Source organism: Podarcis gaigeae, assembly GCF_964106915.1.
Source record: "Podarcis gaigeae genome assembly, chromosome: 1".
NCBI classification, from domain to species: domain Eukaryota; kingdom Metazoa; phylum Chordata; class Lepidosauria; order Squamata; family Lacertidae; genus Podarcis; species Podarcis gaigeae.
The window spans coordinates 117,688,928-117,705,086 of NC_139678.1; the positions used below are offsets into that span (position 1 = coordinate 117,688,928).

Below are 16,159 nucleotides of genomic sequence, written 5' to 3' on the forward strand. Positions count from 1 at the left end.
TTAACATCAAAATTGTGATGTATTTTGTCGAGATGGAAAGAAAAGCAGGGCTGTAAATTAGACAGCACCCAGCAATAACACTCAAGAGTGAAGTTCCAGTTGCCTGTGTAATCTGTTGCTGCAGAGTAGGTTAATCAAAGTTAAATCATCTGTGAAATGGGTGGCTTTTGTTAAGCTGAAGGTGTCTTCAGATCACATTTGCCATCTGTATTTCATTTTATATTTTAGGCAGGTACGAAGTCAAAAATATCTCTTAAAAACAGTTCCACTTGGGAAGTGTTGTGCTGTTCAGACATTATTTTTATTACACAAGCCCACATATTGAATTTATATAGCTAAGACATACAAAGTTTGACAATATCAAAACATGATTTTATTTTTAAAATCAGAAATAGCAGTAGGGAACCTGCAGCCTTCCCAGACAGTGATACAGACAGAGAGCACATTATGGAATCCTGCAATGAAACAAACTCTATCCAATTCTGGCTCTGGTCCCTGCTACCAGATTAAGCAGTCCTTAACAGAAAAACATTCTCTGCCTCAGTGTCTCAGTGATGGTGAGAAAAGTTGTTGAATCGGAACTGTATTGCTTAATATGGATGTAAAGAGCAGCACAATTTGCCTTATTTTCTTTCTTCTCTCATTATTTTAGAAGTTCTGAACATCAAAGTACTGACAGTGACACCCATCAGTAACACTGTAAGGAAACAACTACAGGTTTTCATTCAACAGTATCTGACTCTTACTGATATAAGTGAATAACTGGCAGGCCATCTGAAGTTACTCTGTATTCCCCAAAGATAAACATCAACACCCAAATCTCTAGTGACTATCGTAACCTGGACATGTATCCCTTATGCACTTTTCAGTTCAAAGCAAACAGCAGAAAGATGGATTGGGAGGAGATCAACGTTATACTATACTGTATTTTGAGCTCACTTGACTATTCTACAACAGAACTTGGCACTGGCAATTAAGAGAAACAAGTATCTGCGCCACCTTTTATTCTCTCATTGCTTTGGAATTGTTTGCTCATATTTTGGGATTATTGAATCCTATTTCAAAAGCACATAGCTGGAAGAAGATACGCAAGTTTCGGTTAACACACAGTATTCTATCCAGAAATGTTATTTTACTGTGGGAGCACTCTAAGAAGAATTAGATGGACAGGCTGTGGTTAAGAACATAAGTATTGTCATACTGGGCTAGACCAATAGCCCATCTGCCCAACATTCTGTCTCCAACGGTGTCTAGAAATGGATGCTTGAGGATGTGTATAGAATAGAGCAATTATGGAGTGATTTCTCTCCAGTTGTTCATTTCTGGCATCCAACAGTCACAGACATACGAACACTGAGCATGAGATGATCACTAATGAACCTATCCTCCATGACTTTTCTAATCATTTTCAGATTCCAGAAAGAGATGGATCTTTACTTCTGTACCCAATTCTACAAGTTCCCCACACACTGGGCACGATACGCATCTTAATGCACCGATGCTGCTTCCTAGGTTTTCTATGGAAGATACAGAGAGATAGTACCATGTCCCATCTGTAACCTCTAAGGGTGGACATTTGCACAATTTGTTTGTTTTTGCATGAAATTACAGCATGGCCAAGGTTCAATTTCATTTGTAATTCTGACTGAAAACTAGTTCAGCCAAACTCAACTTCATGAAAAAGAAAACGAACCATCACTCTTGGTATTCATATACTCAAGTCAGATCTGCTCACATGAGACAAGCAGAAGAAAACTATCATCATGGAATTAAACTGCACCCAATTAAGCAGATGTCTCAATGATGGAGAAAGCACATGACCTTATACCTCTAAATGAAAACTCTAGCTACAGAACCAAATGAAGTCAAAACTATAGAAGTGTCTTCATTAAACAACATTTTCTACAGATGCAGTTTGAGCTAGCCTGTCTTCTTTTAAAGCTGAAATCCTAAGTATGTTTCCTTTCATTAAAACTCACTTTGTAAATTCTTTGAACTAAAAGACAGGGCATCAAAGACTGTAGATATACAGCAGAAACTTTTATTCCTTGAATTATATAGCCAAACATACTAGCAAATACACTTTTCTGTTCCTCCGTTCCTCATGCTGTCACAGCCATACAAGGCTTGAGCCAAAGTCATGTGTATGCACAGGCAAGGACCATATGAACTTAAAGAGTTTTGATACTTTCTAGTTTTTGCTGCAGCATTTCCCATTGCCAAAGAAGAAACACACTGTTCAATTTAGCATATGGCTTGCCCATTAGGCTCCCAGAGGCACTGTAACAGCATTAGAAACTGAGATATGAAAGCTAGGAGCTAAATGGCACCTTAAACCTAGGTTATTGGCGAAACAACAGAACGTCTAGGTGTGCTTTTTTATAACAATACAAAGCTGAAAAGGAATGATCTGCAGCTAAAATATTATGTTCATTTTTCACATGGTCTAGTCCTTCCCATGCTCACCCCCCAATATTATTAAGAGGGTCTCTTCTCCAGAGAGTAGCTGGAAGTAGTGAGGCAGAAAAAGGTCCTCCTTTTAATCTGAAATCTTAGACACAGTATTGTGCCCACAGCTCAGAAACTGCTTGCGCTAATGAAATTCCCTGTCACAAAATGCGCCTAGAACAATGGGAGTTTCGAACACTGCATTGTAACAAGAGCTTCAGAAAAGTCACAGTGCCTGGCTCTCACTGTTATATGTAATTGCCTTCTTTGCATTCGTTATCATAATTAGTTCCACTGTTTACACCTTATGTAAAAGAAACAAAAAGTATTATTCATCTTTGAAGGATATATTTTAATTTGATAATAGAGAACGTCGTTAAAATAAGTAGGGTCGGATCCAGATGTGCCCTCCACAATTGAAAGGGCTCATTCTGCTCATAGGAAACCAGGATCCAGTGGAGACTCCTTGCTGGAGGAAGATGGTGGATCAGTGATTTTCACCAAGTGCTCTTTCCTATTGCAGCCCCTCACACTGTTCTAGAAAGATTCTCCTCCTTCAACTCTTTGGATCAGGTTTTCACAGCCCTAACTTCAGAACTTCAAATGGCTCAATCACCCAACAACATTGTGACACCAGGTGATTGACAAGTGAGCAGCCCTGCACACCTGTCAATTCTGGCCCATGAGAATAAATTTTGATTAGGATTCAGTCCATGGAGCCTAAAAAAGTCCCAAATCTGGATGCAACTTGTAGAGTTAAGGAACAGACCATCTAACGAATAAGCCAATATTCTATCAAACCCCAAAGTCACATGCAAAAATAGTAATTTCTTGTCCTGCAAACATTTCTATTCCTGTATTTTCACAAAATAAGTTTTGGAATTTTCCCCTGTGGCATGACCCATCTCACCCTCTTCATGCGGGGTTTTTAAAACAAAGGAATAGGAAGAGTAAGTCATATTCACCTTCTTTTGGCTGAGTCATAACTGGTGTTTGGGTCTCCTTTGTGTATGTGACCATTTCTCGAGGAGGAAAGTCAACTTGTGTAATTTTAGACATTGCAAGTTTAATAGGTCCACGTCTAAAAAAAATGATGGAGAAAGTTATAATGCAACTACAATTCATGCAACTTACACAGAACAAATTTGTGGAAAGTCAGACAATCCATCATCTCTATATAACAAGTATTAAATTTAACTATTGCTGAATTATACATCTTTTTATTTTAAAATAAAAAGCCAGCACAGAAGGGGAAACAAAGGAAAGTAAATAAAATGTCAAGAAACTGATTTGTTTGTTATGCTGCTTTTTCAGATGGCAGAAACGCTAGCCCATATAACTGGTATGCACTGAGTTTTAAACAAATTTCCTCCATAAACAACAGTAGGAACCTCCTCAGATTCCCGTGCTGCAGTCCACTCCATTCAGTAGTGTACTCCAGCCCCCATGAGAAGTTTTTTAGGGATGGGAAAGCCACATTCTGCCCACTTCATTTGAACAGCATGCCTCTGGACCAAGCCAATGTAAAATGTGTGAATTCTGTGCCAATGCAACACAACTGCAATTTAACTTGCAGAAAACTGTGTTACCATCTTGAAATAATATAATGCAGTTAATAAAACAATATGTTGCAATACCTCATCAATCACCAATTGGCAAGATTCCCAGGGAACTATTTGACAGAGATCAGGAGTGGCTAACATTTTTTGGCTAAGGGTCATATTCACCCTTGACCAACCTTCCAGGGGCTGCATGCCAGTGGTGTGTATGGCCAAGAGAGTACAACCACCCCACACTTGCAAGCACCTCTCACATGCAAACCAGCACACAGTCCCTCCTTCTCGTCTGATCTGTGCAGACTAGTTGAGGAAGGTTACTGCTCCTTCCCAGGTCATCAAATGACCAATCTGATTGTGTGAAGGGAACAATTTGCATCCCTCCTCAAGGAGCTCTCTATCCAAGGCCCAGCTCTGAGTCTACTTTAAAACTTACTTTCACTGCCAAAAATTTTGGAGCACTTGATCCAGCCTATAGGCTAGCCACCCCTGATCTAGATATATGTACATTAACGCCTATGTTTTCACTCAATGAGTAAGGCAAACCCCCAAAATTACTGGCCCTCTTCCCTTATTATAAAAATACAACATATTTCCCCCCCCCCAAGTGCCCAAAGCAAGCCACATACATTATCTCAATAATCCTGTAAGACCAGTATTATTGCTTTATCAAAGGTATGTAGACTTAGACAAGGCATTCATGACTAACGACTTGACATGGATGTCATAAAGTCATTAAAAAAAATAATTACAAGAATATTTAGTATATTAGTAAATTAAAAGTCTTTAGAAAATTAGTTGCATTAAGATGCTGAATATAAATTCAGAGGTTGCAATCCAGAAATGCACATGCGCCAGATCAAATTTGTTCAGTCATATAACAAACAGCTCTCCCCAAACACAAAACCTTTTTCTGGTTTAACATACTGTTTGTGGAAGCTGATGATCAATAAACTGCACAACATACATCACTTTCACTTAATGATCTGGATGCAACCTTAAACGCATAGCTAAAATTGTTTTACATATTATATTTTAAGACGTGAAATAATTTGGCTTATATAAAAGACAATCATTACAACAAAGATGGAAGATAAAAAAAAATCTCTGCTATACCCCAGATCGGAATCAGAGTGAAGCTGTAGAACTGATGGATCAGTATCCCAATGCAGCGTCCTGACAACACAGGTTGAAGAACAACCATGCAGCATTAGCAAAAAAGGCCAGAGATTAGTGAAGCAAATACATTCTATTAAATGTTAAAAGCTATTGGAAGCTACAATAATATCATGGCTTCAGATATTTTAAAAGTGCCAGAAATATCAGTTAGTGGAAATTGCGTGGACATTCAGCGCTACTACAACAATACATGCATCATACCAATTAAAATAGAAACATACAGTTCAGAACAATTAGTAGAGCGACAGATTCTGTTGATCAATCAGTAAGACTAATTAAAACCTTTTTACTTGGCTAAAACTGAGGTTTTAAAAAGTGTAATTGTTTTAATTTAAATATAAGATTTTAATTCAACACCTGTGGAAGGTAGGTATTTCCTTAGAAGACACGCCCCCCCCCCCTTATTTCCCACACGGAAGAAATGGCTTTTCTTAGATAGATGTGCATGTGTTGCATGTGTTGCATCAGGTCGTAACAAAGAGCAGGGTTCTTTACCCTCAGATCTTTTATACACATGCAAATGTATGCAAATTTAAAAGTTATACACTGAATCACCTAACACTTCTTTAAATAGGTGACAGCCCCTGTATTTAGAGATGCATTCAGTCAAGGATAAGCTTTGACTTATCTTAAGAGTTTATTAACACTATACAGCTACATAGATTTAGTGGTGTCACCCGAGATCCAGTTTGTTAACATACTGTGATCTTGCCCGAAGCATTAAATATGTTCAGGAAATTGTCATATTGGTAAAGGAAATGAGTCAACACATAAACCTTTGGGTGCAGGAAAAAGCACTTTTCCACTGGGATATACTGCTGCTAGTGTTTCCAAGATGTGACATTGCTATAATTATGGGTTAAGCACTGCCTTGGGCTTATGTCATTTAATTTTAAGCCAACTCAAGACAGTCAATGTTGCAGCATTCAGCAAGTTAAGCAGTGCAGTACTAACTATGTTTACTCAGAAGTAAGTCTGCTGAATTTGAGATTTACTTTCTTGTAAGTAAGTTTAAGACAACAACCATTTAGGAAATATTTCAAGTTGCAACTATATAGTATATAGAGCAACATACCAAGCATTAGCTTTAACCTACATAAATAAAATTGTATACATTTTAGTCTTGTGGCCTACTAGAATGCTAGAAAATGCTAGAATGGTAGAAAAGCAAAGCAAATATAAATAAACACACATATTAGACGTTCTAATGACTAACCACATTCAAAATTCTGAATAAAGAAGTTTGTCTTTTGATAAGTAATTAAGTTGCTTTCATGAAACTCGAAAATCATTTCAGATAGATTTTGCATTAAAATAACTGGTCTACTGTTCACTATAAATTCATTACTCCAATTATTTATTAAATTTAATTCATACCCCTCTTTTCTACAACAGGATGCACCAAAGCAGCACACAAAAATAAAATCACCAGCAATCCAACAAAATATTAATAATGTAGAAGTGCAACAAAAGCATAACAAGTTTACAAAATAGCAGAGCGCTAACATTAAAAATTCACCTGAATGAATAGATCTTCAAAACTTGCCTAAAGCAGACAAAAGGGAACCTACTGGTTTTCCCAGGGAGGAAATTCTAGTTTTGGTACCATAGCAAAAAAGGCCCTGTCCTGCTGCTGGAAGGATGGAGAACAGGGCATCTGAAGGCAATCTTAGGACTCAGGCAGCTTTGTATGGAAGAACATAAATCTGGAGATAACTCTTAACCCCCTGGGACCAGGTACAAGATTTCTTCCACTTGCACAAGCACTGGATAACTCACAGAACATCCCCTTCCTCTCCTGGCCCCTGCACCCCCCTGCATCTGCTCTGAAGGGTCCCTCAACTCTCCAGAGCATTGCAGGGGGCTCCAGGGGTGAAGAGAGAAAGTGTTATTCACACTGTGTGAATGAAACTGTGTTCCACCCATCCATAGACACAGTTGGCTAGAACTCTTAATCAACACCATTTATTGGGTGAAGCCCATGATGGAAGACCTGGTATTCATATAATTCTCATGGCAGGGAAGTCACAGAACCACAGCTGCTCTTTTATACCCCACCAAATGTAATACGAGAATCCCCAAACTACGCAGGAGAAGCCACCAGATGGGCTTCTCCTGTATGATCCAGAAATTCTCATGCAATCCTTCTGGCACATGAAGGACTGGTGCTACTGTGGCTCCCTCATTGCCAGATGATTGTGGAATTTACAAAGTATACGTTCTGTCCCCTAGGTGCTTAACCTAAAGATACGCTTCCTTATTTTCCAATAGAAAGTGGAACTCTACCCTATTTTGAGGGCTCAGGTCAGATATACCATCATTTTTCTTTTTTTCAAAACAAAGTAAGTTTCTTAAATGGCAGAAATGAAGCCCACAGTCACAACTGAACTACTACACTACAAGTGATTTCCATCTGCACATGATTGCACCCAACCACATGTTGATGGTAAACTAAGGCTATCTATGGCCATATGAATTAATACAGAATGACACAGTTTCTCTTACTGGTGGCCCACCAGGAGGCAATATCTAGTAGTGAAATGATACTTCCATTTCAACTTAAGACTGTATGTTCCATGTACATGGATACAGCCAAGAAAGCCAATCCTAAATTCTCACAATACCGATTTTTAGGAAGAGACTGGGCTCTTCAGGGAGATAATTTACACCCTAATGTAGGCTAGTTTAACCTGACTCATGGCACTGATGATCTTGACATCTGCTCAAAATACCAATGCTCAGCGCATAAGCATGTCTGTACGTGTGTGCACCCCCCACCAGTGATGATATAGCAATCCCAGGGTAAAATGAATAACTATCAGAACGTTCCTGAGAGATATATTTGAGCATACAGAGTAATAAGTTGAATTTAAAAACAAGAAGCAAGAAACAATGAACTGGGGTGCAGCATTGGATAAACACTGGCTAAGTGAACTATGTGATTTATTAAAGTATTTTAGAATTAAAAATATGGTACAATCCCTCCCTCCCTAGTATATGGAAATTGCTCATTACTTAGAACCAGATGCTGGCACACTGCCCACTTCCTCATCTAACCCTTCCTCTGTAACCAAAGATTTCATCCAAAAGTTTTGGTAAACGTTAAAGTACGTTCTTGGGTAGAAACCTGGACTAGAAAGAGAAGGCTAGATGGGGAAATAGGAAATCACACCAGCCTCTCATTCTGAGGAGAGGGTTCTACTGGGTCCTATGACATGTTTGGAGAGATTGCGCCATACCTTTAAAGCAGAAAATTATTTTTTCAGTAACGTTAACACTTGTCAATTTTAATACTGTACTGCATTTTTGAGACCCCAACATATTTAATCCGGAAATCTTTTAAGAAAACATACCTAGAACCAACAGCACCATCACCAGAATCTTGGCTTCCAGCCTCACTTGGTGTGCTCACAGATTTCGAAGATGGAGACATAGGAGGAGGGACTAAATAGTGAAACAGACAGGTATCCGCTGTTACTAGTCGTAGAGGTTGCACAGCTTAGGATGTTTCCAAATTAATTTAACATGGAAGCATTAAAAAAGTGATGGTAAACAAAAAATAAAATAAAATGGATGAAAATGAATAATAGAAAAAAAGGGGAAAAGACAATGTTAACATATCATGCTGGAGACTCATGCAGTTTTTAGCATTTAATGCATTTTGGGGTTATGTAGCAAGTATACTTTATACAAAATGCTGGGATAATAAGGATTCTACAGCTTAATACTTTGCTAAAAAAAACTGTTATTCAGAAACTGAAATATGTTATTAAAATTTACACAATGAATTTGGGGTTGTTATATCTTATAATACCAATTATTATTGGAGCGGGGGTGAGGAGTCATAAAACAAGCTCTTCTCCAAAACACAGTGTTTTAAACTTGTAATTATTTACTGAAAACAGTTTGTTCTCTTCAGCTAAACCTCGATTTATAAGTTCTTAACATTATATTTTTAAAAGCCTCACCTTAAAAGGGAAGTTTGTTTACAACATTTTGTGATACAAATTTAGTGCAACTGGAATGGTAAATGGGAAGCAGCAGCATGCAACCTAAAACATGTGCCTATAAATTAATTATGCTTGTGCAACATCCAATAAAGATGTACAAGTTTTAATGTCTCTACATTGGTTTTTATCCAGATCTGCATTTTTCAGAGCCAAATATCCCCAGAATAAGTAATTTTGTTTTCACTGAGGATAAATGGGAGTATGTATTGAGCTGGATTCAGAGTTTCCATGAGAAGAATTCAGCTTACAGGATGCTTCTGCTGGAGGAAGGAGAGGCAATTTTCAGACTCGTTCTTTGTTCTGTTGACCCCAGAAAAGCTACTCTGGAGGATTTGGGGACCCTCCAAAATAGAAAGGGAAGGTGGCATTGACAAATAAAGTTTCCCCCCCATCTCACATAAACCACATGGTAAATCTCAGGCAATTCTGATTGGGAAAGGGAAACTCAAAAGCCAGTCAATCGATAAACATTATGCTGATGCAGTTGAACTGATATACAGATTTCTTATTTGAATTATACAAAGGAATTAAAAGTGTTCCAACTGCAGATATAATTGCTGATTATAAGAAATATTTTCAGAAAGGGGAAGGACAGAATGTCTTATCCTACAGCACTATATTAAAAATCATATGCCTTGCTACTCGTCACTGCTCAGTGTCTTCAAAATATGAAAATATAAGCTTTGGAAATGGAAAGGTATTTTTAAGAAAACACATTAATCCTTCTATAGGACTAGTAAAATCAAAACATTGTTTTTTAATGAACTGCTATTTTCATGTTATTTTAAAAGAATATGCACTAACACTTAGTCCTGGAGACAGACACAACCCATTTGATTATTCTAAGAGGGGCATGCTGAATCAAGTTCTTTGTTATGTTTTTAACTAGTTGCTACTGCCATCTATTGGTTGTTAAACAGTATGATGGTTTAGAACAGAGCTTTCCAAACTGTATGTTGCGACAGTGTGTGTAGGTGTGTTGCGCAAAAACTCCCCACACTCCTTCCAGGGCAGCTGGAAAGTGGTTAGTTTAACCTCCTGTTTGCTAGTAAAACTGAATTTCTGTGTCATGAAATGATGCATGTCTAAAAAGTGTGTCATCAACATGAAAGGTTTCAAAAGCTCTGGTTTAGAACCTTCAAATATTGTAGGTGCCTTTTTCTATTAGAGGAAACTATAGTATTTCCTCCAATAAAGTAGTTTACATGTAATATTGATTAGGAAGCAAATAGCTTCCAATTCAGTGAGACCTGAGCCAGAGTAGAGAGTGGTAGAATAGATTTTAAACCACTGCAGACAACAGATCGGAAACATGGAGGTGTGCCCAAAAATGTTATCACATTCACACAACGACTTCCACTTGTACAACAAAAATTCTCTTCCAACTCCTCTCCCCACATGCACCTCACGCTCCCAAGTCTGCTCCAGAAAGTTGAATCCCTAAAGCCGATTATTTTGTGGAGGGAGTCTTCTACTGCACAAGTGAAATCCCTTGCATGAACAGAACAACATGGGCACAACCCATGAATTTTAAATGCTCCCCTATGCAAGAATTTCCCCACTGTCCAGACCACTCCACAGTGTGCGTGCTTTCCATCTGCATGTCTTTCCCTTTAATGATCGGGAAGTATTTTTAAAATGTGATCACTATTACTATTTACCTCATAAATACAATTAGAACTGGTATGTTAATGAAGCAAAACTGAACATACTCTACTTAAGCTGAATTAGCAGCCGATTAATAAAATTAATAAATAATAATAAAATTAGCTCATCGTTTTTTGAACAACAAGGAGAGTTTGCCAATTCAAACATTAAATCAAAATGATCAAAGCATAACAAAACTGGTGACTAAGCCCAACTGAACAAAATAGGACTTACTCCTGTTAATAAAATGGTATGGTCAGTTACGATCCAGTGCCAAATATTATAATCTTCACAGGAGCACCAAAGATTAAGGTCCTTCCTGCACCACCAGCCCTGAAATTTTGGAAGCAGTTTCCAACAAAAGCGCCAATGAAGTTATATTTGATAAAAGTATGGCTACCAAGTTCTACTAGTGTCTTTTCCTTTTCAAAATATTCCCATCAGCAGTGTTAAAGGCTATTTGGTATTTGGAAATACAGTGGTACCTCGGGTTAAGTACTTAATTCGTTCTGGAGGTCCGTTCTTAACCTGAAACTGTTCTTAACCTGAAGCATAGCTTTAGCTAATGGGGCCTCCTCCTGCGGCTGCGCCACCGGAGCCCGATTTCTGTTCTTATCCTGAAGCAAAGTTCTTAACCTGAAGCACTATTTCAGGGTTAGTGGAGCGTGTAACCTGAAGCGTATGTAACCTGAAGCGTATGTAACCTGAAGCGTATGTAACCCGAGGTACCAGTGTACATTAGCTTGAAAAGTAGACATAAACAAAAGGAGGCTGCCTCAGTTATACTACTGCACTAAAAATGTTTATGTCGCAGCCAGATCGCCCTCACATCCAAGGAGTCAAGGAATCACATCCAAGGAATCACGTTGTCAAGGAGGACAGCACCGAGGTCCTCAATAAATTTGCTGCAGACTTTGCTATGGAAGCCACTTCTAAAGCCGATGTTCATGTGGAACCCCACAAGAAGTAGCTCCACGTCACACTGGCCTATCACTTCCAAGCCAGCCCCTTGTCGATGCTCAAGAAGTTAGCTCAGAGCATAGATGTCAAGCTGGGCTGTGACTGGATGGCTGCAATATTCTCCTAGGATCTTAGATTTGCCAATCATGAGACCCTCCAGGTGATCTACCCATACACCCCGCAGAACAAAGATGAGCTGGAGCTTGTCCCAAGGGACTTCATGTCTCCCGTGGAGCAGGTCACCACCAGCAAAGGCTGGATTTATGGCTCTTCACTTGTGACAGGGTGCTATGGACTGCTGCCCAAGAATTACATCACCAAAGCAGATGAGTGCGGCACGTGGGTGTTCTATGGGTCATATGCCATTCTAAATGCTAATTCATCCCTCTCCCTCCTGATGTTCACTGACAGAGTGGTGGATCGAAGACTGCAGGAGGATCAAGAACCAGGGGATACTGGGCCCCTCACAATCTTCTGCCAGAGTATGCAGCCCTTAAGGATCACCAACCCACCTGGGCCACAGAAGAGGCACCTTTTCGTTTGCCCACAAGGCAAAAGGATGGGTGTTGTGTTTGGGAAATACTGGCTCTCAGTGTTTGATGCCGAAGGAAGGTACATGCGGACAAAATATTTATTTTGTACTGGTTAGGAAGCTGCCCTATTCCAAGAGAAGAACTGAAAAAGTATCATATCTATGCAGGGTAGGCTTTTTATCTAATCTTTTGCAATGTTGCAATGCCCCCTTGTGGCAGAGTTATCGTCTCCTTTTTATATGCCTACAGATAGCTTAAAAGAAACCATTAAAAGTTTTAGCAACTTAAAAGGAAAATTACTAGAAGTACTTTGAAAATACTCTCCTTTAAGCATTATGGCATCTGTAATATTAACTACAAATATATGTTCAGTTTAGGAATATATTCCTGTTTCTACTTGCTAAATCCGCAGATAGTTTAAGACATCCTGCTTGAACACTTTTTTAAAGGGTACTTTAAGAAATAACAGAAACGTTGGCTTGAATCTTGAATTCCCACAAGCAGAACTCCACTCATGGGATACTCCCATAAGAGGAAGGAAAGAGGCAATTTCCTCCAATTTCACCCAGCAGAACTGTTCTGCCAGGCCAGGAGACCCTCTGGAACATCATGGGAAGTGTCATGGGAGGGTACTGGGCAAAGGGAAAAATGGACAAAAAAAAGCCACCGCCACCATTCTTCCAGAGGAAGCCTCTCTGGGGAACCCTGCACCCAATCCATACATTACATTTTTTATATTTTAGAAATATAGTGTGAATAAATTAAACAAATCCAGCTTGGGATGCCTTCATATTACTTTCATATCTCAGATACTTTAGCCTTTAGTTTTATAGGACAATTTTAAAGCTCTGGGATTATGCTCCAAATATTGTAACAATAAATGATCAAATTATACTTATCTGTGTATGGCCATATTTAAAATCAGATATAAGCAATAAGTTACGAGAAGCATCACAAGAAAAGCTGTGACAATAATGAACATACAACAGATACATGCATATGTGAGTAACAACTTTCATGCTAATACAAGTACCACTAAGATGGTGGTGAGAGATATTCATGATAAATTTTCTTTATAACTCTTACCCATAGGAGCATCTGGCGTTAAACCCATGCTCTGAAGCAAGGCTTCAGCTTCCCGTCTCTTCTTTTCAAGGTCAGACTCATCTTGTACAGGAAGAGCTTCTTTCTTCTGATCAGTCTATATTTTTTTTAAAAAAATAACAAGTTGTGTGACAGTGCATACTTTCACATACCACTTGTTTTATGTGCAAGGAAAAGGTTTTAAAAGAAAAATTACTTCATTTCATAGAAATGGGATACAGGTAATATTAATTGCATCTATATTTCACTATAAAGTCAGTGAGGAAGAATTGTGCCAGCTCTAGCCATTTCTTGGTCACAACACAGAACAAGGCAAATGTGGATAGGGGTAGGAACTTAAGCTTATTACTGTAGCAAGTTCCCGAAGACCAACAAATGGCCTAAGGGTCTACCCTAAAATCAGTCAATGGCAGGAGAATATAGCTCAATGAAAATATCAACCAGGTCTGTGGTAGGTGTGAAAAAAGATGATTTCCATGTTACTGAGTAAATATAAAACTGCCAATCTTTTTTAAAAATCCACCCCCACTCTGTGATTTCTGGATGTTGTTTGTTTCTTTTTTAATGCCCAATCTACAAGAAAAAGCCCATCTAAATGGTCTCAATCACCAGCTATGGCATTTAACATTAGTGAATGCTTTAAAGATATTGATGTTAGCCTTTCCATTCCAGAGATTTATGCAAATTCAAAGATCCATGATATTATATATTTATCAAAAAGCGATTTATATCAAACTGAACCATTAGAAAACAGCCAGCTAAGTTTCTGTAACCATAGTCTTGCATTGTACTGAGAAAAAAATTAGCTTCTAATTGACATATCTGGATTGTTCAATCACATAGTGAGATATCTGACAACTATACAGTTCAACTACACAGAAGTTACATTCAAGATAGTTGGTTCATCAAAGCTTAACTTCAGCAGGTCTTAAATGCTTTGCTGAAATAGAGCCAAGATTCATACCAGCTGCTTGTCAAAAACCTACACATAATCTCTGCCAATTGTGCACTTAAGGCAGTGTTTGTACCAACTTCCAATTTCCCAGTATATGAAGACTGCAAAGTAACTGGGTAAAGATCAAGAAAGTACTAAAATGGCACTGCATTCTTATTTTTATTTATCACATATATAAGACATCTTTTCTCCAAGGGCCTCAAACTGGCATATGTCACTCTCCTTCCTTTCTAAAGAACCCTGTGCGGCAAATTTGACTGAAAGATACTGTCCTCAACTGAGGGTCTTAACAAAATATTTCCAGTTTGAACTGTTTTCCTGTGCTTGTACACCAAAATTCCAAAAATAGTACAACACTAATTAGAATGGTTTAAATATGCATTTTTTAAATTTTTCCGGTATTGCTAAATCATTACCATAGGGTCCAATTACTCCACACACACCCAATATTGGCATGCCAGAGGAATAAGAGTATCATAGAACTGTAGAGTTGGCAGGGACTGCAAGGATCATCTAGTCTAATGCAAGAATCTTTTACCCAACATGGGCCTCAAACCCACAACCCTGATATTAAGTGTCTCAGGCTCTACTGACTGAGCCATCCCAGAGCAGAATGCTGGACAGTTTTTTGTTTCTTTTTACAATCTTAATACTTCAGAATGCATATGCCCTTGCACAAGCATACCACAGCATTAAAATGCCTCGAAGAATAAATGAACTGCCTTTGGTAATGCCGCTAGAGAAAAACCTTCCCTTACAGGAAGATGAGCCATGCCAGGTAGTGTTCTCATAAACTAAGCTGCTATTGGAGCAGTCTATGAACAGGACAGAAGTAAGACTATGCTTGGAGTACAAAGCCAAGCTTCATGATGACAGTACAGATGCAGATAGCTTCTACCTCACCCAACGTGCCACATAGCTGTCATCTTTCATACACTACATAGTCATCAGATAACATACATTTTAATGAATATCCAGTTAAAAGAATGAAGCTATTTTCAATGATTTTTTTAGCATGTAACACACATGCTTGGATCACACAAATGCTAAACCACAATTTAGCATTATATGTATGTGCTTCTGTGAGCTTAAACAAAACCTTGGCCTCCTCACATGTAGGGAGGAGTGAAGCAGGTGAATAAAGCTCCTTTGTTTATTTATCTCAATATATTAAGCTGGGATACAATCATCTCACAGATGTAATTTGAAAAGTTCTTACTTCCTTTTTCTTTCGCTCTTCCTCTTTTCTCTTCTTCTCCTCTCTGATTTGGGCCAAGCGTTGTTTTTTACGCTCCAACTCAGCCTTCAGCTCACTCTTATCAGACATGATTAGAATCCTGTCAACAAAATACAAGATTACATGAAGAATTTTATATATATAAATGAAAGGCCCTTATGCAAATCTATCATAAATAAATTCCCTAGAATAAATGTATGCTCATATGAAAAACCTTAACCTCTCTTGGAAGACATATATTATGTACCAAAAGTAGACTCAATTTTTGCATTCCAAAGACTAGAACAGGGGATGGGAAACCTATGGCCCTCAATACATTTCTGGACTCAAATTTCAGAAATCCTCAGCTAGCATTGCCGATGGTCAGAGATGGTGGGAAGGTTAGCCACCCCTGTTCTAAAAGCGAAATAGAGGGGGTTATAATGCAGTACATCCTTTTCAAACAGGTTGTATTTGTTTGTTTACAACTGAGAAATGCAAACCAAACTCTGCAGATACTCCTATATCCAAAACAATCAAAGGCAGCATAG

At 38.4% G+C, this 16,159-nt stretch overlaps 1 protein-coding gene across 11 annotated transcripts in view; it reads right to left on the reverse strand.

Annotated features, from left to right (window-relative positions):
* Positions 1-16,159, reverse strand: part of DYNC1I2 (dynein cytoplasmic 1 intermediate chain 2) — a 34,929-nt gene that overhangs the window by 16,251 nt on the left and 2,519 nt on the right. For 4 of the 11 annotated variants that reach the window (XM_083708074.1, XM_083708075.1, XM_083708073.1 and 1 more), the window contains exons 2-5: positions 15,612-15,729; positions 13,420-13,534; positions 8,537-8,627; positions 3,414-3,529 (exon numbers count right to left, since the gene is read on the reverse strand). In XM_083708074.1, the coding sequence (XP_083564200.1) occupies positions 3,414-3,529; positions 8,537-8,627; positions 13,420-13,534; positions 15,612-15,729 (440 nt within the window). Of the gene's footprint in view, positions 1-3,413; positions 3,530-5,120; positions 5,181-8,536; positions 8,682-13,419; positions 13,535-15,611; positions 15,730-16,159 lie in introns of all 11 variants that reach the window. The other 7 variants (XM_083708065.1, XM_083708068.1, XM_083708066.1 and 4 more) reach the window with 3 other exon arrangements.